The sequence below is a fragment of the Branchiostoma floridae genome, chromosome 14 (assembly GCF_000003815.2).
Source record: "Branchiostoma floridae strain S238N-H82 chromosome 14, Bfl_VNyyK, whole genome shotgun sequence".
In the NCBI taxonomy this organism is placed as follows: Eukaryota; Metazoa; Chordata; class Leptocardii; order Amphioxiformes; family Branchiostomatidae; genus Branchiostoma; species Branchiostoma floridae.
In genome coordinates, this window is record NC_049992.1 from 2,304,031 (window position 1) to 2,329,577 (window position 25,547).

Sequence of the window (25,547 nt, forward strand, 5' to 3'; positions counted from 1 at the left end):
TAATGTACTTATTAACAGTAAGGCGGAGGACACGAATCCTGACCAAGTCAAAGATCCTCCCGTTCCCAACCCGATGCAGCACCTGCTTCTGTGGGCGGTCATGATGAACCGGCGAAAACTGGCGCGGCTCTTCTGGAGGATGGGCAAGGACCATGTCGGTGAGAATTCTGACATTTTGATGATTTCTTTGATGTTATAGATGTTAATGTCGAACACCATAAGGAACAGGGGGCAGGGTCACCCTGTCAACATTGCAGCCTGAGCATCAAACTGACTTAGGCATAACCACATGACAGCAAAACCGGCTGCGAACCCTTCCTTTTATTTTTCTGATAAGTTGTAGTTAATCTCATGCCGTGTACTTATCATTGCGGCGCTACATTTGTGCTGTGTTGTTTGAAAAGGCCGTACTTTTGTGCTATAGCCGTTCTATTTTGTTTTAATATTCCTCTTGCGCACTGTTGTGATGCTACAATTATGTTATTTAGTTGTAACCTATCGTGGTCATGCTATAATTGTATTGTTTTCTTAGAACTTTACTGTGCATACTGGGGCCATCCTATAACAGTGCTGTTTTGTTAATGCATACATGGAGCCTGCTGTGACCACGCTATAACTGTACTGTTTTGTTGGAATCTTCCTGTAGCTTCTGCCTTGACGGCCAGCAAGGTTCTGAAGTCCTTGGCCAAGTTTGCTGATTCTAAGGGGAAGCTAGATCTCAGTCTGGATCTCAACAACCATGCCGAGTATGTTATCAATATGCCAATATATAAAAGTATATCCACATACATCTTTCCAAGTAAGTCCTTACTTTACGAACATGCAAATATATATGTACATGCATTGGTATCCAAAAAGTGAAAAAATAACTTCCCAAACCTTCTTGGGATTTTCCATGTGCAGTGAGTTTGAAAGGCTTGCCTGTGGGGTTATCAGCGAATGTTACAGATTGGACAAGACATCACAGGATCTGCTGATCCGTCGTCAGGAAAACTGGGGCAACACGACCTGCTTGGCGATCGCCTACTCGAGTCGACACGTCAAGTTCATGAGTTTGGACGCCTGGCAGTCAAAACTCAACAAGGTCTGGATGGGCAAGATGGCGCCCTATACAACCTGGTGGAGGGTTGGTATTTTCATCTTTCTTAGGTCTCTCTAGACCAACAAAATTCTACCCTGGGACTTGGAAAAATAGTAGCATTGGCCAAGTGGAAAGTGTACTTATGTTTTCTGCCAAATGGTGTGACGGGGTTCCTTTTACATTGTTGCAGGTTCTCTCGTCGATGTTCCTGCCCTTCATGATGTTCCTGCCCATCTTCACCATCAAGTTTGAGGTCCAGGTGAAGGATCGAAAGCAGGAGGACAGTGTGCAGCAGGCAGGCGGCCAAGACAGGTAGCACTAAGTTAACATACATGTAACACAGGCAAAACACAGAAAATACACTAGAAAGGCCGACATTTGCTTGAGAGCAAATACAGTATATTTCAGCCATCTCCCTCCCCATCCAACAATAGACTGTTCCAAAATCACCCATTTGAAAAATCACTTTTAGTAAATAGAAAGGCCGACATTTGCTTGGGTGCAAATACAGCATATACCCATTCCCATGCAACATTGGACTGTTCCAAGTCACCCCTGCGCAATAATGGAACATTTTGACTGTAAGTTATCCCCAAAAGAGAACTAATATTGTGAATTGATTCCAAGTCAAAACAGAGCTTGCTCAATATGCCCCGGGCCCATATGGAAGAATATAATCTTCCACAGCCTAATTTTTTTTTAGAATCGCGGCAGCTCCTATTTTTCTGAAAGTGAAAAAAAAAACACCGCATCTTCCATTTAGAAGATTTTCATCATGAAATTACATGAAGCCATTCAACAATTTACAGTACAAGAACTACGTCTAAGTACCGTTATCAGCTCCTAGTGATGTGGGTACATTTATCATTGCAGTGAACTTTTCTTTTATTCAAGTATGGCATGCGTTTTAATAATTATCAAGCAGGTGCAGGTACTGTGTACTCTCCAAGCTGAGGTTAGGCTCCGGCTGTTTTTTTAACGTTTTTTTAAAGTCTTTTTTATCAGGCTTTCTATTTTTTTTATATCTTACTGTGTCAAAACCTACTGGTTGGCTGGCGTACTTCAAGAAAAATGACAAAATAGAAAGCCCGATAAAAACGACTAAAAAAACATTAAAAGAACAGCCGGAGCCTAACCTCTGCTTGGAGAGTAGGTACTGTGTAGTAAGAGTGGTTTTTTTTTTTCAAACTGAAAACTTAAATCTTCTTCTTGTTTTGTATGAGCCATTACATAAACGGAGACGTCTCGAATTTTCAAAAGAATTTACTGGTCTTTCAATTCATTTCTTCTTCATTTCTTTTCTGAAAAATTCCAGGACCAACAACTTAACTTGATGTGGCCTTATCTATATATTTCATTTCCTTCTTTGTTAAGTATATCCTCCTGCACACCACTGTTAAATTGTTTTACTTTGTATGCAACAGCCAACGGGCGTAATCTTGTTGTGTTAGTGTTATAATTTCCTGCTCGTAGCGTGCGAGACCCGGAGGATAGGGGTTTCTACCTTGTTCGAGGGTTTCTTTTCGGGGCCAGTGGTGATACCCTGGTACTAAGAGTGTTTTATTGGGCTAAAACTCTGGCAGTTTAAAGTTACTTACAATTTGAATGTACAAAGTTTACGTGATAAAAAACAACAACAACATTAGAAGTACCTACATTTGCTCGGGAAAAAATACATCACTTTTCTTTCCAGTACAGTGAGAGAAATGTGGCCACTATTGACATATTGCCACTATAGAAAAAAATGCTGATCTATTGACGAAGAGCAATAAGTTACACATAATTTTAGTACCCACTGATCTTTATTCATATAAAAATTGCACATGTAAGCCAATTGTTTAGATTTACAGTTCAAATAGTCATGACGAGAAATATTGATGAGAAAATAATCATTTTCGCCACTGTCAAACCGACGTATCGAAACTAAACGCAAACTGGCCAATTTTCCCGCGTTTTCCACCAAGTAACATTTTCTCAAATGTCTCAACTAACCCTACCAAAGTTAACTCTGCCGAAAATGATTGATATCGCCATGCGGAATGTTGATTAATTCAACGACAAAGACTTGTATTCTAACGTTCGATGCATGCGTACCGTCCGCTACCTCTCAAATGACCCTGTCTGAACTCCAAATCCTCGCAAACTACAATCTTAAACCGGGCAAAGGGTGACACACACATGTATGGCCACTGTAAGGCTGTAATAAGCATGTGTTTCTGTCTGTATATAAGGCATTGGAAGCCAGCTTATGAATATTAATTAGCATTCGTCTTCCTCTGCGCTAATTGGCTGGCTCCATTAAATTCAATTAACTCTCGCGAAAGCCCAGGCTGCGCAGGTGTGTGGGGTCACTGGAATTTACGGCAGGAGGCCAAAAGAAAACCAATTTCCCCTTAGAAAAGTGCTGAAATTAAGCATTTTAAAGTAGTTTATGCCAAAAATTTTACTTGGATCATTTTACCAACTATCTAATGCCTATCTACACCAAATTTCCATCGATGACCTTATAATTTCACTTTCGGTCCTCTGGCTGGACCCACGTAAATTCAGGGGCGCCGCCATTTTGTGAGATCGAAGTGAAACCTTCCCGTTAGTCTGTGCGTGAATCCCTTGGATTCACGATTTATGCTCCCAGCATATCAAAGGAATCCTTTGAAGGACTAAAGGATTCCTTTACATTAGTGCCTAGCATGAATCCTTTGCCAGGATTCCATGCTTAGGACCATGAATCCTGTATGTATCGGGTGAATCTAAAAAGAAAATGTCGTCAATGTGCAAAACTCTATCTTTACGGCGTAATTGTTGACGTTGTAAGATTTTCATGTTCCGTTTTAAATTTAATGCTACTTATATTTTGATTATAGTATTTCACATTTGGACTGTAATATCAACACAACTTCGTCTCGATAATATCTGCAAGGTTGAAATTCCTCCCGAAAATAGTTTCATCAGGTTGGTAGAATATAGGATGAAGGAGAATTCTTATTTCACAACCAGTGGGTACTTACATTGCTTACGTTTCGATTTTGATTGATTTTATTTATTTGCACATAAAAAAAAGGACATGCATACAGTAAAGATAACTGAAGGTTAAAAACTGTGCGAGAGGGAGGTAGAAGCCAAAAAGGCTTATGGGAGACCTCCTCCTAACAAACTATTGAACACAAATTCAAATGAGATAATTTAAATGGCATACAAATGATAACAATAGAAATAGAGGAACACAAATTCAAATAAGACTAGAGTTCCACGAACACATACCTTTGCCAAATAAACCAGGTTTGTTATGTAGAATGATGTCTGTAGACATAAATGTGTTACTCATTACATTTTATTTTATATGCCCGGAGTTGGTTCATAACATTTCGCCATTGCTTATACAAATTAGATCCCTATTTACATAATGATATTAAATTAAAAATATCAAGCATCACTTAAGCTATCAGCATACCAAAAATCATGATGATCCTTTCATCCCTTCTTGACTTATTCTCTTTCAAAATAGGAAACTAAACTGGCTCCTGCAGTTCAAGAAAAGACCTTACCGGACCCAAACATACACCTCTTACTCTCTGCCATCTTTCTCAGTTCCGCATTAATTATGCAAATTAGCTGTTAATTTCTATAATTGATATCTCATTATGTAAGGTCTTACTTAGGATATCTACATACCAAAAATCATGACGATCCGTCAACATGTTCATATTTTGCCATTAATTATGCAAATGAGATAATCATCTGCATAATTAATATGTATAGATATTTCTTTCTTTCTCAGCTACAAGTGTGACAAGTTTGAAAGTCCTATAAAGGAATGCAGTGGATTTACAAACTTCCCTCATTAATTATGCAAATTAGCTGTCGATTTGCATAATTAGAATTCCATCATGTAAGTCTTCCCTTTGGCTATCTACATACCAAAAATCATGACGATCCGTCAACACGTTTATATTTTCTCATCAATTATGCAAATGAGGTCGTCATTTGCATAATTGATATGCATTGATATTTCTCTCTTTCTCATCTATATATGTGACAAGTTTGAAAGTCCTATCATGAAATGCAGTGGATTTATAAACTTTCCTCATTAATTATGCAAATAAGTTACTAATTTGCATAATAAGTATTCCATAATGTACATTGTTACTTGGGCTATCTACAAACCAAAAATCGTGACGATCTATCAACACGTTCTCGAGTTATTCTCGTCCAAAGTTTGAAAGGAAATCGGCTACTGCAGTCCTAAACAAGCCGCTAGGGGGTCCAAACTTAAAGTACTTACTGTCTGCCACAAGGGCTACCTGCCACTCAAAAATCATAACCACAGCATGTCCAGAACACGAGATATCAAAAATTGAGGTTCTGCTGCAGTACCTTAGCAGGCCGCTAGGGGGCCCATTATCGAACTTGACCTTCGTTTTCCCGACCCCTATCCACCTACCAAATATCATCGGGATCCATCCAAGGCTTCTCGAGTTATGCTGTTAACACACACACACACACACACAGAGACCCACAAGCCTAAAACATAACCTTAGCCATTCTGGCAAAGGTAATAATTGAAATGGCATACAAATGATAACAATAGAAATAGAGGAACAATGAATAGGAGATTAGTTAAATGTTTGATTATCTAATAATGACTTTTTTAACAGGTTTTTGAAGATGGAAAATGAATGACAAATATGTAAGGTTTCACTTAAACTATTCCAGATTTGCGGACACCTGAACAGCATGGAAAACTTTCTTTGTTGTGTTTTTACTTGTATCTGTTTTAAATTGTTACACTGTCTAGTATTGTAATGATGGTGGTCTGAATTGTGATGGAAAAGGTTCTGAAATTGCTTTGGTATACAAGAACTATTAATTGTTTTGTGAACGAAAAGGCAACTTTGTAGTTTGTTTATATCATATATAGTTATTACTTTTAGATTACGAAACAAAGATGCAGAAGGGAATGTATACGACACATTTGAGACTATTCGGACGAAGCGTTTCTGCAGAAGAAGTAGAGGTTTAAGTGATGTAGAATATTTACTGGCCCATACGATGTTACAATATGCAAGGTAGGGATATAGTAAACTATAGTATAATATCATATATGTTTTAGAAGATAGTAGCGTTGCGATTTTTCTGACAATACCTGTATGTATGTAGCAGGTATGGTTTTCATGCTGGTGGGAATTTTTGGTAGCTGGGGATGTAGGGCGCTGTATCTCGTGAACGGATGGTGCGAGCACGACGATTTTTAATACGTGGGTTGGGGGTGGTAGCTTGACACTCAGGTGTGACTTTGGGCCTCCTGGTGCTTGACCTTGACATTGAAGATGGCATTTTTTGTGTGTTTGGGGCACTTTTGGCGCTGTGTGTCCGGAACGATGCGCGCCATTGCGACGATTTTTGGTGCATGGGTGGGGAGTTGTTGCCTGTTGCCTAGGATTGACTTTGGGCCTAGTCGCGTTTGAACTTGACACATCAGGTCGAATTTTGTGTCCGGTAGGGGTTTTTCCGGAGATATATCTTCTGAACGGTTGGTGCGGGCGCGATGATATTTGGCACATGTGTCGTCGGTGGCTGAATAATTCTCAAATTTGATTTTGGCGCCCTTGGTGCTTGAACTTGACATTCCAGGTTACCTTTTGTGCGGGCACGGGGCGTGCGCTGTATCTCCGGAACGCAAGGTGCCATTGTGTTGCTATTTGGTACATGAATTGGTGCTGGTGTCCTGGTGGTCAGGTTTGATTTTGGGCCTCCTAGTGCTTGAACTTGATACTGTAGGTTGACCCTGTTTTTGTGTGGTTGGGACATCCCCCAATATCTGCTTGGTTGTGCTAAGGCTAGCCGTCATCTGGTTTGCAGGCGCCTACATGTAGGTCACCTTCAATGTATCGGGTTACTTTGTATCCCCTGTTTTAGTGGCAACAATAAGGAAACTACAGTACAAAAGTGGCACATTTCCATTCATAATATATGCATGTAGTGTTGGTTTAGAGTAAAAATGATACACTGTACTAGACTGGAAGTGTCAAAGGGAACACCACTGTGTGTCTTATTTTCTAGGCCAGTCCAGCAGTTTGGGAGGTTGGTTGTCAAGTCCTGCCAAAATGATGTAATTAACACTGCGCCTGACTGGGCCAGATTTTACGCTTCTCAGCCTTATGTCTCAGCCTATTCCCAGGAGCCTGCCAGAGCCCCAGATGCAGGTTTAAGTGGTGGAGGCTTTGTTGAGTATCATCTGGTGCATTTTGTCACTGCAACTATATGATAATTTGTTTCCCCCTTCTAAGCAACTGCTCATTGGTTTTGAGGGATGTTTGATGGGTGTTGGCTGACTGGCTATACAACAGCTTTCTGAACTTTTAAAAGTTTCCATTGCCAGCAGTTTGCCATCTATAAATGGGATTGACAAGGACATTTTGATTATTAAAGGGGCATTCCACTCGAGAAGGGGGTTGTGTTTTCCAATAGATAATGTGTCAATGAATACATAGTCAGTCGAATTTTGTGGAATTCACCTTGGGATGAATTGCGCGATGTGTGTTTTGTAAAACACTATGACACTCACTAAACCTATGCAGACCCTACCCATGCATTCCCTATACGCATAGACACTTTGTTTATCGTGCATATTTTCGGAATAAATGAGGTTCGCTAAGCACACCGAGAAGGCAAATTGCTCATAAGATAGCAAAGAATACAAGAACAAGACGAGATTTCTTAGCGAACCTGAAATTAGTTTTGTAACCTTACCTAACAGTTTCGCATTGCATTCAGTCATAGGATTAATTCAATTAGAGGGTACTTGGGGAGTTTAGTAGCAGACTGAATGCATTTGAGGCACGTGGAGCAACTGGGTACTCTATCGTATAATGTGAAGTAGTATGCATTTATTACTTCCTAGAATTAATATATATCGGAAAATAACACTCCCTTGTGGAGTGAAATGCCCCTTTAAATTCTGTTGTTAATTTTGGCTTAGATACTACAAGATATTTAGGCCCACTTTACATTACGGTTTTCGCGAGAGCGGCACTGGCGAGAGCGGGAGCCCCGTGTAAAGAGAGTTCCCGTCGTTGTAGTCCCGTTGTCTTCAAATTTCCTCCCGTCCACTCCGAAGTGTATGCCCGTAGGCTCAGCGGGAGTCCCCGACAACTTCAAACTGCGTATAAAGAGAACCCGTCGGGCTCCCGACAGCGGGAGTCAGGGTTTAGGCGATTATTTCAGTGCGTAGCCATAACTTAGCAGGTCATCACTGAAAGAAAGGGATCTTCTATCAAACAGTTCATTTTGAATGGGTTTTAAAGTCCTTTTTTATTAAAAATTTTGTGGTTGAAGTTACCGGAAGTGTTAGCGAGACAACAACGTAGTCAGGGACTTTTATTTCTAATGAAAGTCACGTAGTAGTATTTGAATTTTCAATCACTTGGAAGCGGTAAGCAAACAAAAAATGAAAGATTGTTCAATATGACAGCGTGCAGATAAAAAAAACTGCGATCTTTACGGTTAGACTTGGGTTGGTTGGTTGGGTTGGTCAGATTGAATGAAAATATGATACCACCCTGGGGACTAATTGTTGCTGTTGCATGGGGGCTATCACTTTGTATATTGTCTGTGGAACTACTGTAAAAGTACCAGTGGTCAAATTATGCAAATAACCTTCCAATGTCAAGTGATATATCACTCCAGAAACAAATCTTTAATGAATGTCATTGAAAGAACACACACCAAGGAGACTTAGCAGCTGCATCAGGTGAGTACATTGAAATAGGAAGATATCAGTACTGAGAATATCATGTGACAGAATAACTGGATGGGCCATCTGAAAAAAAAGTAGCAAAAAGTTGTCTCAACAACTTTAAGGTACTGGGTTGGTTATGTACTTAAGAAATCCAAAATAAGTAATGTTCATCCATGTCCAAACTTACAAATTCAGAAAAAAAGAATTTCAGACTTTTGCATGGTGCACAACCAACACGATAAAAATCTCACTTTTCCAACCACGTACCGCAGACAAAAAGGAAATAAAAATACACAATACGTCTACAGACACCCAATACATTTCATGCAGGCCTGAGGTCTACGAACTCTTGTTTTTATAGATTTTTTTACAAATAAGGTCAATAAGTTTTTTCCAGGTAAGTTTGTCATCAATGGTGACACCTAAGAAACATGTGTGCGTAACTTGGTTAATTGGTGTATTATTAATAGCTATTTTAACATTTTCCTTGTTGTATTTTTTCTTCCCTGCAAAAATAATGAAATTTGTTTTCTTAACATTTAAGGATAATTTGTTGATTTGGAACCACTTGTTTACTTTGTCTAATTCTCTATTGATTTTACTGACTAATATATCAAGGTCGGAATGTGATGAAAACAAGTTAGTATCATCTGCAAATAGTAGTGCATATAGTTCATTAGATACATAAGCCAAATCGTTGATATAAATGAGAAATAATAAAGGACCCATAATAGAACCTTGAGGGACGCCACAGGAAATTGATCTTGTATCTGAGGAGTAGGTATTATTGGAAACATGCTGTTTTCTGTTAGATAAATAGTCTTTTAGCCATGTGAAAACATATCCTTGAAAGCCATAGCAGTTACGTTTTTCTAATAAAATTTTATGGTTCACGGTGTCGAATGCTTTCGACAGGTCCAGAAACACACCAATGGTGAATTCATTCTTTTCTATGGCCGAGGTAATTTTATCTACTAATTCTCGATGTCAGACACCTTCGTCAGAGCTTCTAACTGGAGTTCTGCTTCTCACCGCTATATGTAGCCGATGAAGGTGTCGCTTTAGAGGTGAGAAAACAGTCCCAAACATGGCTTAGCTTGTATCTTCCGATCCCTCATCCCGGTTCATCACTGGGGTTGACTTTCTTATCCAGATGGCCTCCTTAATCCACCGTGCCCGCCTGTTGTCTTCCCTGTCTATGACCCTGGCCCCCTCCCAGTCAATTACACAATTGTTCTTGGCCATATGATCTGTCACTGCCGACTTCTTTTCCTCTTTTAGTGCATGTCTTCTCTGAGCTCTTGTGTATTTGATGGCATAAGTTGTTAGCTTCTTTCTTGTGTTCTTCTAATCTCGTCACAAAAGTCCTTCCTGTTTCACCAATATACACCTATATATACCAAGAGACGGAAACTCCAAACAACAAAGCCGCGTCTGCTGGGGCCACCTTACACGTTGCATACAGTTGTCCCTGTAGGACTTAGCTATATAGTGCGCCTGTGGACGAGAGGGTGGGGAAAGAAGTGCACACCCCTCTTTCACATTAAAAACCCAATTGCAGTAAACAGTAACAAATCAACAGACATAAACAGGGTTTTCTTTTATTCTGTTTTACAATCTCATTTCGACCTATATCTCGTGAGAACACATTCGTTTCTCACATGTTGTTGTAGTTTTGTATAGGTGTTTTAAGAGTAGTTCTGCAGGTGTTTAGTCAATTCAGGCTACTGAATGAACTCTTGGGCCTAAAACGTAGTATTTAGATTGAAGTGTTTGAAAAAGTGAAGGAGGTAAGAAGATAAAGACAAAATATTGTGACATTACTTTCATTGAATATACGAAATTAGATCATAGCTCTATAATCTAGTGAAAACTATAAAAGTCAGGAGCATGACATCACCGATTAATAATGTCACAAAAACGGACACTCTTCATAAAAACCTTTGTTCATTTGAGGAAGTCATGTGTTCGTATTTTTTCGGCTAACTGGTGACGTGCAAACTTTGTAACTTTATTCTACAGATAGATCTTTTGGTGACTGACTTACGTTTTTCTGTTACTTCAGATTCTCGAGTGTTTCCTGGCCGTGGCAGCGCAAGGCACAGGGCATCGGGCCGCTCCAGGCCATTTCTAACTTCCATGTGGCTCCAATTACCAAGTTCATGTACACTTACGTAAGCAGGAAAGCTACCAAATTATTTTCCCTGATTTTTTTACAAATCCAAAAAATACACCAGTTAGCCTGTAGTTATGTGTCCTTATGATATATCTAGAACTTTGACCTTTATAATTATAATGTCTGCATGTTTTACGCGGCGTTCTGTGATAAAGTATTTGGCCTGGCTGTTAGAATGGTCAATATCCTCAAATTAACTTAGTTTTCTGATACATGTTTTGTATTAGAGCTTAAAACTTTGATATTTAATGCTGCAATGTGACCTTTGTTGCAGGTGTTCTACATGGCATACATGGTGATCTTCAGCATCTTCATCCTGACGGACCTGCATCCTCTGGAGGAGAATCCCATCAGCATCCTGGAGTACCTGACGATCGCCCGGCTGACCAGTTTGCTGTTTGAGGAAATCAGACAGGTGAGAAGATACTTTTATTGAGAGCTAAGCTAATATTGGGTGCCAACACATACATACATTTACGCATAGAATACACATGATTAGCTCAACTACTGAAATAGACAACTTTAAATGAAACAAGAAGATTAAGCCTAAAGACAAACCTTATTGAGTAGAACATTAGTTAGACTTGACATATAGGTTTGAAACTTGGGGGCCAGAGGTCTAGTCTACGTACAGGTAACTATTGAGTAACAATGCTACAGTATAGATTGGTCCGAGTGGAGAACCGTTTGCGGAGGAAATATAGGTTTCAAGAGCAGCAAATACTTGTTTGTACAGTTGTCACGTCCAGGTAGTCGCAGAGAGTAAGTGCTGTGAGTTTGGGCTCCCTAGCGGCTTTTTTTGGAACTGCAGGCGTCGGTTTCCTTTCAAACTTTGGATGAGAATAACTCAAGAACGTGTTGACGGATCAACATAATTATTTGGATGTAGATAGCCTAAGTGAAGACCTACATAATGAGATACAGATTATGCAAATCAACAGCTAATGAGGAAAGTTCATGAATTCACTCCATTCGATGCAAACTTGTCACATACTTTGAAAGATAATAAGTCAAGAAGGGACAAAATATCATCATGATTTTTGGTATGCTGATAGCTTAAGTGATGCTTGATACAACTTGATATTAATCATGCATGATTAATGGCGAAATGTAATAAAATGTAATCAGTAACACATGTATGTCTACAAACATCATTCTACATAATAAACCTGATTTATTTGGCAAAGGTATGTGCTCGTGGAACTCTAGTTATGTGGGCGAAGCCAACATATAGGTTTTTTTTATGTGGGTGAAGTCACACATTTAGTAGTCTCTACAGATATTCCACCCGACCAATCAAAACTCAGAAAAAATGGAACCTGTAGCATGCAGTCCACGTTTCCAGCTGTTTGATTGGCTAACATTCTGACTGTCTGTTGGATACGTCAGGGGTAAACCTATCAACGCACAGGTCACAAAATGTCACTCGGCAGCGCAGTATCACAAAAAGTAGGGGTATTGGACGTTGGGTAGAACCGGTTACGGGGCCGAAAAACGTTGAAAATGCAGCAAGTTCAGAGCATCTAATCGGCTAAATAACAACATAAAAATGCCCCACAAAAAATATTCTAGCATTCTGTCCAAATTTTAGTGAAATACCCTCGATTATAAGCGAGAAAAATAGCCAGCGGAAGCTCGCGGGTTTTTTCAAGCAACGCAATACATTTCTATACCTGTTAAAACGTGCGCTCGTAATATGTTGTATAATTGGCTCAATGGGATTATTCACGCGTGGCAAACCAACGCTCCGGGATCGAATCCGTGGACAGACAATGTTTTTACCTCCATGAAATGTAATGGAATGGAGGTTATATTTTACCCTGTGTTTGTCTGTGTGTCTGTGTGTCTGTGTGTCTGTGTGTGTGTAAACAAGATAACTCAAGAACGGTTGGGTGGATTGGTTTCATACTTGGTGTGTTGGTAGGATGTGATGAAAGCTGGAAATGATTAGATTTTGGGCCCCCTAGCGGCTCCCCTTGGTACTGCAGCGCAACTTCCGGTTTTGCTATTTCGGTGTTCTAAACATGCTATGGTCATCATTTTTGAGTATTAGATAGCTCTTGTGCTCAGGAAGAAGTGACATAAGTTTTGGCCCCCTAGCGTCTAGTTTTGGGATAGCGGGGGCATTTTTGTCAAAAACTTCTGAAGAGGATAACTCAAGAAGGGAACAACGGATTTTCATGATTTTTGGTATGTAGGTACCTCAGACAATGTTGTACAAAATGAGATACTAATTGTTCAAAATAGGGGCAAATTTGCATAATTAATGACAACATTCTATCATAGCATTGTGGGACCGCGTGGCACGATCGGGAGCGCGTTGGTCTCAGGCCCGAGAGGTCCCGGGTTCAAATCCGCTTGCCGTGTCACCGATCTTGTGCCCTTGGGAAAGGCACTTTACATGACTTTCCTCACCTAACTCAGGTGTAAATGAGTACATAGCTGCGGCTAGTGGCAGTGACAGGCCTTTGTGGTGGTGAAAGGCCATAGGGGCATGTTCGGGCATGACGCACCCGCCATGACACATGAGTCAGGGGTAGGAGGAACCCCTTGCATCCTTGGTCGGAAGTCCTCCTAGGAGACGGAAACTCCAAACAACAAACCTCTGTGGATCTGCCGCTACCAGCCCAAAAGCTGCCTAGGCAGATCCGTGTAATGAGTTGTATCATTGGCAAATAAATAAAATAAAATAAAATAAAATAAAATAGCAGTTTCTTCAATGTATCTCTTGTTCCAGATATGCTGTAGTCTTGAGATCAAGGTAGTAGATAGCTTTTAGTGCCATAAACAATTGGGGCAAGTTTCAGCCCCCTAACATCTAATTGTGGAACTGCAGGGGTGTGTTTGTCAAGACACTCCAAAGAGGATAACTGCAGACAGGAACGACGGATTGACTGCATTTTAGGCATGCAGGTAGCTTAGGCAAAAAATGTTCATAATGATATACATGTTATGCAAATGAGGACTTAATTCGCATAATTAATGAGAAAATTGTATAGTTCCGTTGTTTTCAATAACTGGACCTCAATACATGTAACACATGTTAATTATGATAGGTGGAATGTAAGCAGATACCAAATATGGTAATGAGAAACTTATTTGCATAATTTATGTAAAAATTGCAAAACCACTTTATGATTAATAATGGGAATTTTATGATCGTGACATGTATGTTAGTCAACCATGCATAAATTATGTTATATGGCCTCCTTCGGTCAATATTGACCATGGTAAAATCCTAATTATGTTAATGTGTTAGTCAATCGCAAATTATGTTAATGTGTTAGTCAATCGCATGAAATTTACGAAAGCTCTAAATTGCTTCTTTTCCTGCGATTTTTGCTTTCTTTTCCCTTCGCCCACATCCTGCATTTTTTTCAAAAATGTTGCCTTTCTAGTTTCCTCAGATATTTGTATATTCCAACCGGAAATCAGAAAGAATGCAAGCTTTAAACATGTACTCCACGTTTCAAGCTTTTTGATTGGCTTAAAGTCGCACTTTCTCGGTTTTACGTCAGAGGTGAACCTATCAACGCACAGAACACAATCGGCATCGAGTTTGATAATAGCCAATCAGAACTTAGAAAAAATGGAAGCTGTAAACATATACTCCGCGTTTCCAGATTTTTCATTGGAATAAAGTCGCGGACTGTCTCGGGTGTACGCAGAGGTGAACCAATCAACGCACAGAACACAAAATGGCATTCGGCATGCAGTTTGATAATAGCAGCTGAGACGGCAGTACATCGGCCATGCGTTCGACCAAACAGGCGCTCAAAGAAGAAGTTGCCCGCCATGGAATGAACGAGATTTATAAATTTTCACACAAAAACATAATGTTCAGAAAATTGGACCTTGGAATCTTGCAAATTCAACGGTGAACGGTCGTGTTCAAGCTACGCAATACATTTGTATACCTGTTAAAAACAGTTTTGACAACATGTTGTAGAACTAGCTCAGTGGTATTATTCACGCGCTGTAATCCCACGCTCCGGGATCAACATCATGGACGAAAATTTTTAAACTTTTTTTTTGCTGCATTTTCGCGAAAATATTGCCTTTCTTGTTGTTTCTTTTCTTGCGATTTTTGCTTTCTTTTCCCTTCGCCTACATTCTGCATTTTTCCAAAAATGTTACTTTTCTAGTTTTATTGATTTTTTTTAACATCCTTGCAGAAGTCTATAAATCATTCCGCGACTAAGCTGCAGAAGCCTCTAAATCAATACATCAATCAGTCCGGGTATACTTCAGTGATTTCTGTTCAGTTTCTGTATACGTAGAGCCTGAATGAACATTATCTTTAATACTGTTCTGATCCGGATCCATAATTTTCTCTGTATTCATTTAAGATCTGTGTGGAACACCCAAAATCGCGCTGGCACAAAGTCAAGATCTGGTTTGGCAGCTTCTGGAACAAGATGGACTGTGTTCTCCACCTGATGTTCCTGCTGTCGCTAGTGCTGCGCTTGACGGTGGCGGCCGGGCCGGGGTTCGAATATGTGCGAGGCATATACTGTATCACCCTGGGGTCCTCATTCTTAAGGATGGCACAGCTGTTCCTGGTGCACGCGAAAATTGGACCCAAAGTCATCATGATCCAGAAAATGGTGATTTGAATTTTAACGATCGGTGGTAATACAGTTATTACTAACGTGTTTAATGACACGTCAGATTAAAAAAATCTCACCTCCCTACTAATATATATATATATATATATATATATATATATATATATATATATATATATATATATATATACATATATATATATATACACATATATATATATATATTAGATAGTCAAAGCGATTTTTTCAATATATTGATATAGGTAGATGGATAGATGTGGTAGGATGTAGATATGTAGATTGACATAATATCTTGTGCGGCAATATGAACAAAAATTTGACCACCTCTCCCCCAGTTGGTGGACCTGGGTATCTTCCTGGGCATCATGCTGTTGTTCATCTTTGCGTACGGCGTGATGCGGCACGCGCTACTTTACCCCAACAGCCCGCTGGGGTGGCCACTCCTCAGGGACGTCTTCCTCATCCCCTACTGGCAGGTCTACGGAGAGCTTTTTATTGACAATGCGGACGGGACGATTCTAGGTCAGTACACTATCCGCCCAAACTATCAACTTGAAAGTTAATCTGCTTTCAAATCGATTTGATAGAAGTTATTCTAACTAGAGTTGAACTGTAATTTCCAACACCGTTTTATAGAAGAATATTTCCCTTCTTCCCACACAGGCTCTCCGTTGGTCACTGTTCTTCAGGCTCTGTATATGCTGCTGACGAATGTGCTTATATTGAATCTGCTGATTGCCATGTTCAGGTAATTATATAGACTTAATGCAATGCCCGTGTACATCTCTGTGTAAGCTACAAATTTTAACCTACAAAGGTTAACCATCTTAAGTTATCCACTTCGAACATTTTTCACAAAACGGACAGTATTTACTTCCTACGTGGCTGTGAATCTGTTAACAAAAATTAAGAAAAGAAATGTTTCGGAAAGATTGTGGGTTATGTATTGGCTGTGAAAAGAAAGAGTTGAAAATAAAATATGTTTACGTTGTAAATATTCGAAATTCTAAGTTTTCAAGTAGCGGTGAAGGGTGGGTGTAGAAACTAGAAACAGTGGCAATGTGGAGAATTTTTGCGTGGAATTAAACATAATTTAAGTCGTATGTGCAACTAACAGATGTGCTAGTAGTGGTACCGTCAGTGTTCAACTGAATTGTATGTCCTGCCACGACATGCTAAAGAACCTGATGAAGCTTTTTTACACCTCGCTAACATTCCATCACCCCCGGCCCCATCCCCAGCTACACCTTCCAGAAGATTCAGGACAACTCGGAGCAGGTCTGGCGCTTTAACCGCAACGAATATATCCTTGAGTTTCACGACCGACCTTGGGGCCCTCCACCCTTCATCATCCTGGGCCTCGCCTGGAGGTTCGGGCGCTGGCTCTGGCTCAGGCATAAACACAAAGAGGACTTCAACGACTTCAGTAAGCAGAAAGTTTAAGTCTTTTCATGACGACGTCAATGAGAAAGTCGTTTCATTATGCTGTGCACGTCTCATGAAGACTTTATATATTCATCTCAGCGCTGTGTATATGTGCTGTTCTTACCACCATGAAAAATCGGAGGTATAGTTCTTGGTGTGCCTGTCTCTGTGTGTGTCTGTTTGTGTGTGCGTGTCGGTCTGTCTGTTTCCGGATATTTGTGGTCAGCATAACCTAAGAACCTCTGGTTGAATTGTAATGGTATTTGGCATGTAGATAGGGGTTGGCAAGACGAATGTCAAGGTCAATTGATGCAGAACGTCCGGTTTATGCATCTTTCGTCCTGGACATCCTATGGTCTTGATATTTTAGAGGGCTTTTGATTTATGGAAGACGTCGTGTGGGAGAATGTAGGGATTGTTTTTGTAAAAATATTTTAGGGTGAATAACTAAACAAAGGGAAGGCATATTTCAGTGATATTCTGTATGCAGGTAGTTTAGACGGATATATTTACAATACAATTCAGATTAAGAGAAGACTTTAATTTGCATAATTAATGAGAATAATCTGTAACTCCAGTGTAGGACTTTTATACACGTGAAGTTCAATTCATGACAGGTGAGACATTAACAAATACTCATCATCATCATCATCAGTCAACGTATGGTGGGGGTTATACCGCCCCTTACGGGGTGACATACCCTTTCGTTAGCTAATACAAGACGGGGATGCGCCAGGTCTCCCGTCCGGGTGAATGATGTAAATCACCGTGTGGCTGATACAAGACGAAAGATTGTCAGGCCTCCATCCGGGTGATTAAGTTAATCACCCACTACCGACAGAAGGATTTGTATCTTTGCACACCGGGGCATGCCCTACTCTTTTTCGCTCTACGTAGGGCGTGGCTCTCCCCAAACACGGGACCTTCATTCAACGTCCTATTCGACCGACGCTTGATACTTATTTTCACCTGAGTGAAGTGGGGAAATTCGTTTAAAGTTCCTTTCCCAAGGGCACAAGATCGATGACATGGCAGGATTTGTACCCAAGACCTCCTGGGTCTTTTAGTTTTACTAATTAGGCAAATAAGAGTATAATTTACATAATCAATGCGAAAGAGCCATAATTCTATATAGTGGTAAATGGTGGGGGATAACCTACTTATGACAAGTGTAATTTAGTGAAACTTTTACACTACGATACACAGACTTTGTAAATGTGCAATGCATTTGCATAATTTATGACAGACTGTTAACATGGAATTTTGCCAAACAAGACTTTTACACATACACAATTTTTTGTTAACACCACCCTCATAATTAAAGTAGATTTTTATAATTCCATGTTGTTTGCACAATCAATGAGAACAAGAAATCTGCAAGGGGTCTTGACATTTCATGGATCTATGAGGTCTCCGAACTCTTCGTTAATAGCAAACAAGATTGTTGGTTGCGAATCCATAATAAAATCTTGTTGAAGAAAATTAAGCCAAGGAACACTATAGCTTTGTGGGGGGCAACATTCTCCCCATAACATTAAGCTACGCCAAAAAAAAGGTTACGTAAGCATCTGATTTTAACTAAGATTGTGGAAATGGTAAGACGTATTAGATAGCATACATTACCTTTAGTCAGTGACACTGATTAAGATCTGTCTATCAGCTGGTATTTTTCCACGAACTATGAATTGATATGCAAATGAATTGAAGACAATTTAGTCCGATAGGACACAAAAGTAAGACGAAGTCAAGACAAAGTTTATGTTAACATTGAATTTTTTTCGTTTTTGTTTTGTTAACCTGAGATGTCATTAACTTGTTTGTATGATGAGTACAGGCTGTAATGTCCCAGCCGAGTATAATCAACCTTTTCTTTGTTATTTGCAGACCATAAAGGTGCGCTCCCACAAGCTTGCGTCACTGCGGGGTTCGATCACTGCGTCACTGTTTTGTTATTTTCTCCGATTTTTGTATAGTTTAGATATTGCGTAATACGTAAAAGTATGACTTAGAAAACGACAAAATACACTAAACAAAATAAAATTCGTTCTTTATATATGAAATTCGTTGAGTATCTTTCGAACCCCACGCAACGCAAGCTTGACACAAGTGCTGTGGGAGCGCACCTTAAGTTATCACGCCCCAAAGTGTAGTAATTTGTTTTTCGTTGTTTGCAGATCGTAAGTTCTCAGAAGAGTACGTCGGCAGACTGCAGTTGGTCGAGAGAGCTGCAGCAACAAACTACTTCACGAAAAACCCGCACCTTGAGAATGAAGAAATCCAGGATACCACCAACAGCGAAAGGTCTATACAAATTAATCATACTTACCAATAATTTTAATCATGACCTATATCCTTTTATCATCATATCGTCACTGCCACGAAAAGTGAAGGGTGCATGCAGGGTTTGTTGTTTTATTTCCTAAATACCCAATAAAAGAACGTCTTTATTTGCAACATTTAATTTCAACTACGAGCAACGGGGTGGTGATCTTTGAAGCCCTTCTGGATTCCGTACAACTTAGGGACACCTGAAGTTCATCAAGCATTAATTGTTAATCCCATTTTTTTTGTTGTAGACCTGACTCTGCGACTACCTGCATCACCGACGCCGTCACTGACCTTCAGCACCGCATGTCTAAACTTGAAGATCACTTGGGTTCAATTAAGGACCTGCTGGAACAGCGGCTGCCTAAAACATAAAGAAGGGAAACAATATACATGTAATTGTAAAAAAAAGTTAGACGCTATTTCCGGTCAGTCCTACGACACTTTCAAAAATTGAAATTAGGGGGCCCAAACCCACTTCTTAATCATCACAAGATATCTGCCAAAAAATCAAGACCACAGCATGTCCAGATACATAGCATGTTAAGAGATACGAAAGATACATACGTTCTGCTGCAGTACCAAGGTCACACGCCAGGGGCCCAAATTTGACTCCACCGATTAAAAAGTTATGCTGATACTTATTATCCGGAAACATAGACAGTACACACACATACGCACACCAGAAGCTAAACCTCCACTTTTCATGTAGGTAATGACCTTTGGTATTTGATTACCTTCACCAAGAAGGTTATATTTTCGGTTGAGACATGATGTTGTGTGATGATATGTAGGTCAACAGCATATAACTAGAGAAGCTGTGGATGGACTTTCATGATACTTGGTATTTGAGTGTTGCAGAAACAAAGGTCGAATTCGAAAATGGTTGGCGGAGCACTTTCCGTCGGCAGTGCAGCGGGCCGAGTACATGTGTGCGTTTGTTTGCGGACAGCATAACTCGAGGAGTTGCGGATGCATATGGTTTTGCATGATATTGGTTGGATAGGTAGGGGTTGTGAAAACGAAGGCCAAGTTCGATAATGGTACTGCAGCGGAGTTTCGAAGTTGGAGGTAAAATGTTCAGGTTCATGATTTTTAGTAGTGTACGAATACGTTTTTGGGTAGTCGTGTAATTTTGGGCCCCTAGCGGCTTTTTAACTGCAGGAGCCGATGTTGTTTTAGACTTTAGAAGGGAAAAACTAAAAAAAAGATGGACGGATTGTCATGATAGTTGGTGTGTTGTGTTGGTGTGTTGATAGTTTGTGTGATAATTTATATCGTCAAGTGACAATTACGGTAATCTGTACCAAATTTACATAATTGATGAAGCAAGCTGAGAAATCTCATGCATTACATGATGAGACCTGATTTGGGGGACAGTAGATGTAGATTATTTTGGTTGGTCTAATATAAGTTCGTCAGAAAAACAAATGTCATGCAGTGGGCGTGCTGTTTATTTTTCCAAGAAATTAAGAAGGGGTTATGTTTTTAGTCTCCAAGCAGACGTGTCAGCTACCGTAGATGAAAAAAAGAGATGAATTTGGCCAAATAAGTTGCCATGGGATTTCAGTCAGTCATCTACAGTCTATCCAGCACAGGCCGGTCAGTTCACTCCTAGGCCAGTTTACCCATACTAGGCTTTTATTCCTAACTTTGCCAAAGCCCCCTATCATCATAAAATGGAATAAAATAAATAATTTATTATTCGCCCAGGCCTGAGTCAGGCAGAGACTACATGATTTTGACGAAGCACTATGAAAGTTGCGCTGGACAGTATCACAACAGTGTACATAATTTTATTGTTACCTTCGTCAAGAAGTTTAAGATGTTTTTGCTAGCGTTCGTCGGTTTTTGGGGAACACAGGTCCATGCAGTCGTTTGCTATTGGAGTAGGTACTCTTTAGCAATTATATACATGAATAAGAGTTAAAATCTTGAATAAAGGCATGGTTATTTGGCGACGGGATGTGTTCACTCGCTCACTCACTATCCGTTGTTGGATGAACTGAAAGTCTGTGTAATAGAAAAAGAGTTTGAATTGTTCTTCATGGGGATCATGTATACCAGTTCAGCTTTAATATCAGTTACTACATAAGAGGGACGTGTACCTAAAATTAGCAAATTGCTACATTATGATATTGTTTGTCTTATAGCACATGGCTTCAACGAAGTGGTGATAAGAAACATTTAAATTTTCTATCATTTTGTACAATACTTATAACCATCTGAACTAAGCTGGTATGCTTCAACTAACATCATCTACAGTTTGTCATAACAAATTTTGGCAATATTGCGAGCTCGCCGGAGTGAGTGAGTTCCCACTTTTTGTGATTTATTTGGCCTATCTTAGCTTACAAGGAAACAATTAAAAGTAGTACATTATCATCAATGTTATCTAAATCAATATATTATCATAAGTACTAATATTATTTTAAGTACTGATACCATGAATATCAAATATTCTTCTGGCATATTGCTTTATCGCACAAGCTTTGTACAACAATCTACACTACTACTTTGTGTAGTAAAGTTTAAATAGAGTCACTAAATAGAAAGCATATAAATGTTGGGTATGACAGCTTATTTATATATACGAGCATACAGGCTACAATTCTTCAGAAAAAAAGATTCTGACTTTGTGTTCATAAGAAAGGTTATCTAAGCTCAGTGACCTGGTGCAAAAGGTTAATTGAAAGATGTTTTCATACATCATTTTGGCATTCTAATTAATGATACTTACATAATATTACACGTATTAACTATCTTTCATGTGTTCCATAAATATCAACTTTTTTTCATATTTGGTTTTTCTCTCAATCAATAAAATAACCTGTTCTGCTCTTAAATGTCTGACTGTTGTGTACTTAATACATTTTGTCCACAATTCACCCTTCCCATAAATTATGAGTTATGTAAAATAATAAATACTATATATTATGAGTATAAAAACCATCTTGCCAAAGTATATAGTCTGTACTATCACTACAATGGTGTACTGCTCTTCCCATGGTTAAGTAGGTCTAGCATCCTCAAAATTACCAGGTAGTTGGTGGCTTATTCACGGGCTATCGACTAATTTTGAAACACAGTTGGCACTTTTGTTAATGACAGTGATCATAAGAATCTTAAGAATAAAGGCCATATCCTGATCATGAGTTACGACATAATTGAATCCAGCAGTACAATCCATTCTCAACAGTATGCATAACCATTGGAACATTAAATATAATTATGCATAAACCCAGAACCTTATGAAGGTATTTTTATGAAAGCAAATGTCTTTTAATATTAATCCCCCCAGTAGCTTCCTTTAAAACTGAATCTTCCTCTACAGTTCAATTCAAAAAATGTAAATCATACCTCAACTTAGATATCGTTTCGTACTTGAGCCTGTGAGCAACATTGTCATGACAGAAAAAAATATAAACAGCATTTCTAGACATAGTCTTTAGAAGTTGATGCAATGTACAATGGCAGGACAAAAAAGACATAAAGACACCACTCTTCTCCCTACATTTGTCACATGGTGTATCTAAAATTCAACATTAAAACCAACAGAGCTAACCCCACTATCCCTTCCCTATTCCCCTTCACAATCCCCCCTCCCCCGAACACTTTTGGATCGTAGTCAAAGCACGGCAGTTCGTCCACCACCAGGTAGGTCTGAGCCTGGCAGAAATCCCAGCCACTCTCGTACGCCGACGCGATGGTCACACCTTCGTACGACGCTGAGCCACACTCCCGGTACACAAGCTCACAGAACCGCCCGCAGATGTGAACTCTGTTGCTGCAGTAAATATAAAAGAAAAAACACAATCATCATTCGTGTTTTCTACATGTTTCATTTTCACTTTCTATTACTCCCTGCCCAGTACACTAGCTCACATAACCTGCCACAGGATAGTTCTGGGTCTTTACTGAGGAAATATAAAAATCATATCTGTGAAAAGTATAATCATACTTGTCTTTCAAGGAATATGCTGGTTTTGTAACCTTTTATCTGTATGGGACCAAATATCAATATCATAAATTCCTGACTGTACTCCTCTTACATAGTAAAACAAATGAATAGGACCAATTGCTCATACTCAGTCATAGTAACAGAGGTACTCATCAGGGTTGAAGAAGTACCATGTAGTTTATAAACAAACATACACACAAGCACAACTTACAATAGTACCAAAGGTACTGTTTGGTACCGAAAAGTAGCACATCATGTACTTTATAAACAAACACTACTTGCACATAGGACTAACAACAACAAACACTACCACTACTTACTCATAGTACCAGAGGTACTGCTCAGGACTGCAGAAGTAGCACATCATGTAGTTCATAAACAAACAAACAAACAAACAAACACTACTTACTCGTAGTACCTGAGGTACTGCTTATGGCTACAGAAGTACTAGTAGTACATTGTGCTGTTAATAAAAAACACAAACAAACTGTTTAACAAACAAACACTACTTACTCATAGTACCAGAGGTACTGTTCAGGACTGCAGAAGTAACACATCATGTAGTTGAGGACGTTGCGACACTTCTGCGTGGCGCCGAAGAGCGGGTACATGGAGCTGGCCACGGACGTGACCTCCGTGCGGCGACAGCAGCAGTTGTTGCTGTACCAGGTGCAGTTGGCTAGGTTACCCTGAGGCTCCGAGTATCGTGTGTCATCTGGGCAGGCAGGGAGAAGAAAGGAGAATATCAGAGTTGAAACTTCTAAGAGAGATAAACGATTTCATAGTTTATGTTGTTATAGAAATGTGTCATTACTGTATTATCATTGATAGCCAGAAAAGCAGGTCAAGCTTTGACCTGAGTGTACTCTCCTGGTTAAACAAATAAAGTGAAAGTGAAGTGAAAGTAAAAGAGATGAGCATTTTTATTTAGTAGTCTCCACCAGACATAAAGAAAATGGGATGGACAATTGGAAATTTTGCAGAACTTATTTTGTTGCTGAAACATAGCACAATTTGGCCAAATGTGGCTTCTAGTTTGCCAGGAGAGTTACATGTAGCCAGACATGATTGCAAACTTGCATTACTGCAAAGGACTAATCTGTACATAGTATGCTACTAGTAAATCCTTTGACAAAGAATTCACCAGCTATGGTTGATTTCCAGACTTACCAACCCAAAGATTCTAAAAAATGGATAATTTTCAACAGTTAAGGGTGAAAGGTCACCATTACAGACATGCGCAGAATTAGCATTTTGATGCCATAGAAGATGGCTTGCAAAAGTAAGTGTAAGAAGCCTTTTTGTTGGGAAATGTTGGCATTTTGGAGCTGGAAATTATGGTCAGGTATTCTGGCTATTTTATTTCGTGAGAAAAATAAGCTTTCTACCATGTTTGGAGTGTTTTAGACAGTCTAGAGTATGTATAGTTTGGGTGTTATCAGGGAGGTCAAAGGTCACCAGAGTTTCTTATTCTGTTTGTGGGGGCGCATTGCGCCGAACCGAATGTTTTCAAAATCGCCATATGCACTCTTTAGAAGTCAGATTTGCCTGCCAATGTGAGATTTTCACCAACTAAACCTTAGGTAGGTGACTTTTGACATCCTTTTTCCTACATCTTATGCATGCAACAGGTGCCTGGCAGCCATAAGAGGTCTGTACCCTTACAGCATTTTCATATGGGTTTGAAGTTCAAGGTAGACAAGTGTCGGTCACTTCGAGTGATGCGAGGCAGGGTCGTTACAAATTTCAAAGACTTCCCGGAGACCGTTCTCCCAGTAACAGTCCCCTGGGAGTTGTTAACTCATGTGTCACGAGGGCTATGGTGGAGGTCTAAGACTATGGTTTGTCTCAATATTGCTTTGCAAAAAGTGGCACTTAGAAGGAAGAAATGGTATAATCTGCTACCCCAGACAGAAAGAGGCTACTGTTCCTCAATTTAGGCACCTAAATTTGTATATAAAAGCTGCTAGGCTACACTTTCAAGCATTTACTGACAGTGCATACTGTGCACAGAATGGGGGGGGGGGGGTGTAGAGGAGCCATTGTGGCTTATATTTCCCCTGAAATTGGTAATGTGACCCCGGGGCAAGCTTCAATTAACTCATTTGACTTAGAATAAGTTAGATTCATTGAGAAATTCTTCCATTTTAATACTTTTTTGTCCTTTTTGTCAGTTTTTCAACTTTTTGTATCCTTTGGCTATATATTGCAATATGTACACTCATCAAGTGCTTACAGGTCTAAACTAACAG

General features: G+C 39.5%; 2 protein-coding genes across 2 annotated transcripts; one reads left to right on the forward strand and one right to left on the reverse strand.

Moving 5' to 3' along the window:
* Positions 1–42: 42 nt before the first annotated feature.
* LOC118430808 (transient receptor potential cation channel subfamily M member-like 2) lies at positions 43–22,844 on the forward strand. Its single transcript, XM_035841832.1, has 12 exons — positions 43–158; positions 647–746; positions 904–1,126; positions 1,272–1,393; positions 10,885–10,993; positions 11,270–11,410; positions 15,345–15,602; positions 15,920–16,106; positions 16,248–16,332; positions 16,826–17,010; positions 19,184–19,310; positions 19,586–22,844. Exons 1-12 carry the CDS (start codon positions 74–76, stop codon positions 19,707–19,709), a joined length of 1,746 nt encoding a protein of 581 aa, XP_035697725.1. The 5' UTR covers positions 43–73; the 3' UTR covers positions 19,710–22,844.
* On the reverse strand, positions 21,321–24,024 carry LOC118430867. The gene is made up of 3 exons (XM_035841903.1): positions 23,809–24,024; positions 22,905–23,121; positions 21,321–21,347 (listed from the first exon to the last, which is right to left on the reverse strand). Exons 1-3 carry the CDS (start codon positions 23,904–23,906, stop codon positions 21,321–21,323), a joined length of 342 nt encoding a protein of 113 aa, XP_035697796.1. The 5' UTR covers positions 23,907–24,024.
* Positions 24,025–25,547: the final 1,523 nt, after the last annotated feature.

Excerpts from the sequence above, each read along its gene's own strand:
- LOC118430867 (XM_035841903.1), bottom strand. The coding sequence starts at position 23,906 with ATGTACCCGCTCTTCGGCGCCACGCAGAAGTGTCGCAACGTCCTCAAC. Across the intron at positions 23,122-23,808 it reads CAGTACCTCTGGTACTATGA|CAACAGAGTTCACATCTGCG; the intron begins GTAAGTAGTGTT and ends TATTTACTGCAG. Across the intron at positions 21,348-22,904 it reads AGGGGAATAGGGAAGGGATA|ACTTTCAGTTCATCCAACAA; the intron begins GTGGGGTTAGCT and ends TCTATTACACAG.
- LOC118430808 (XM_035841832.1), top strand. The coding sequence starts at position 74 with ATGCAGCACCTGCTTCTGTGGGCGGTCATGATGAACCGGCGAAAACTG. Across the intron at positions 10,994-11,269 it reads CCAAGTTCATGTACACTTAC|GTGTTCTACATGGCATACAT; the intron begins GTAAGCAGGAAA and ends CCTTTGTTGCAG. Across the intron at positions 11,411-15,344 it reads TGTTTGAGGAAATCAGACAG|ATCTGTGTGGAACACCCAAA; the intron begins GTGAGAAGATAC and ends TATTCATTTAAG.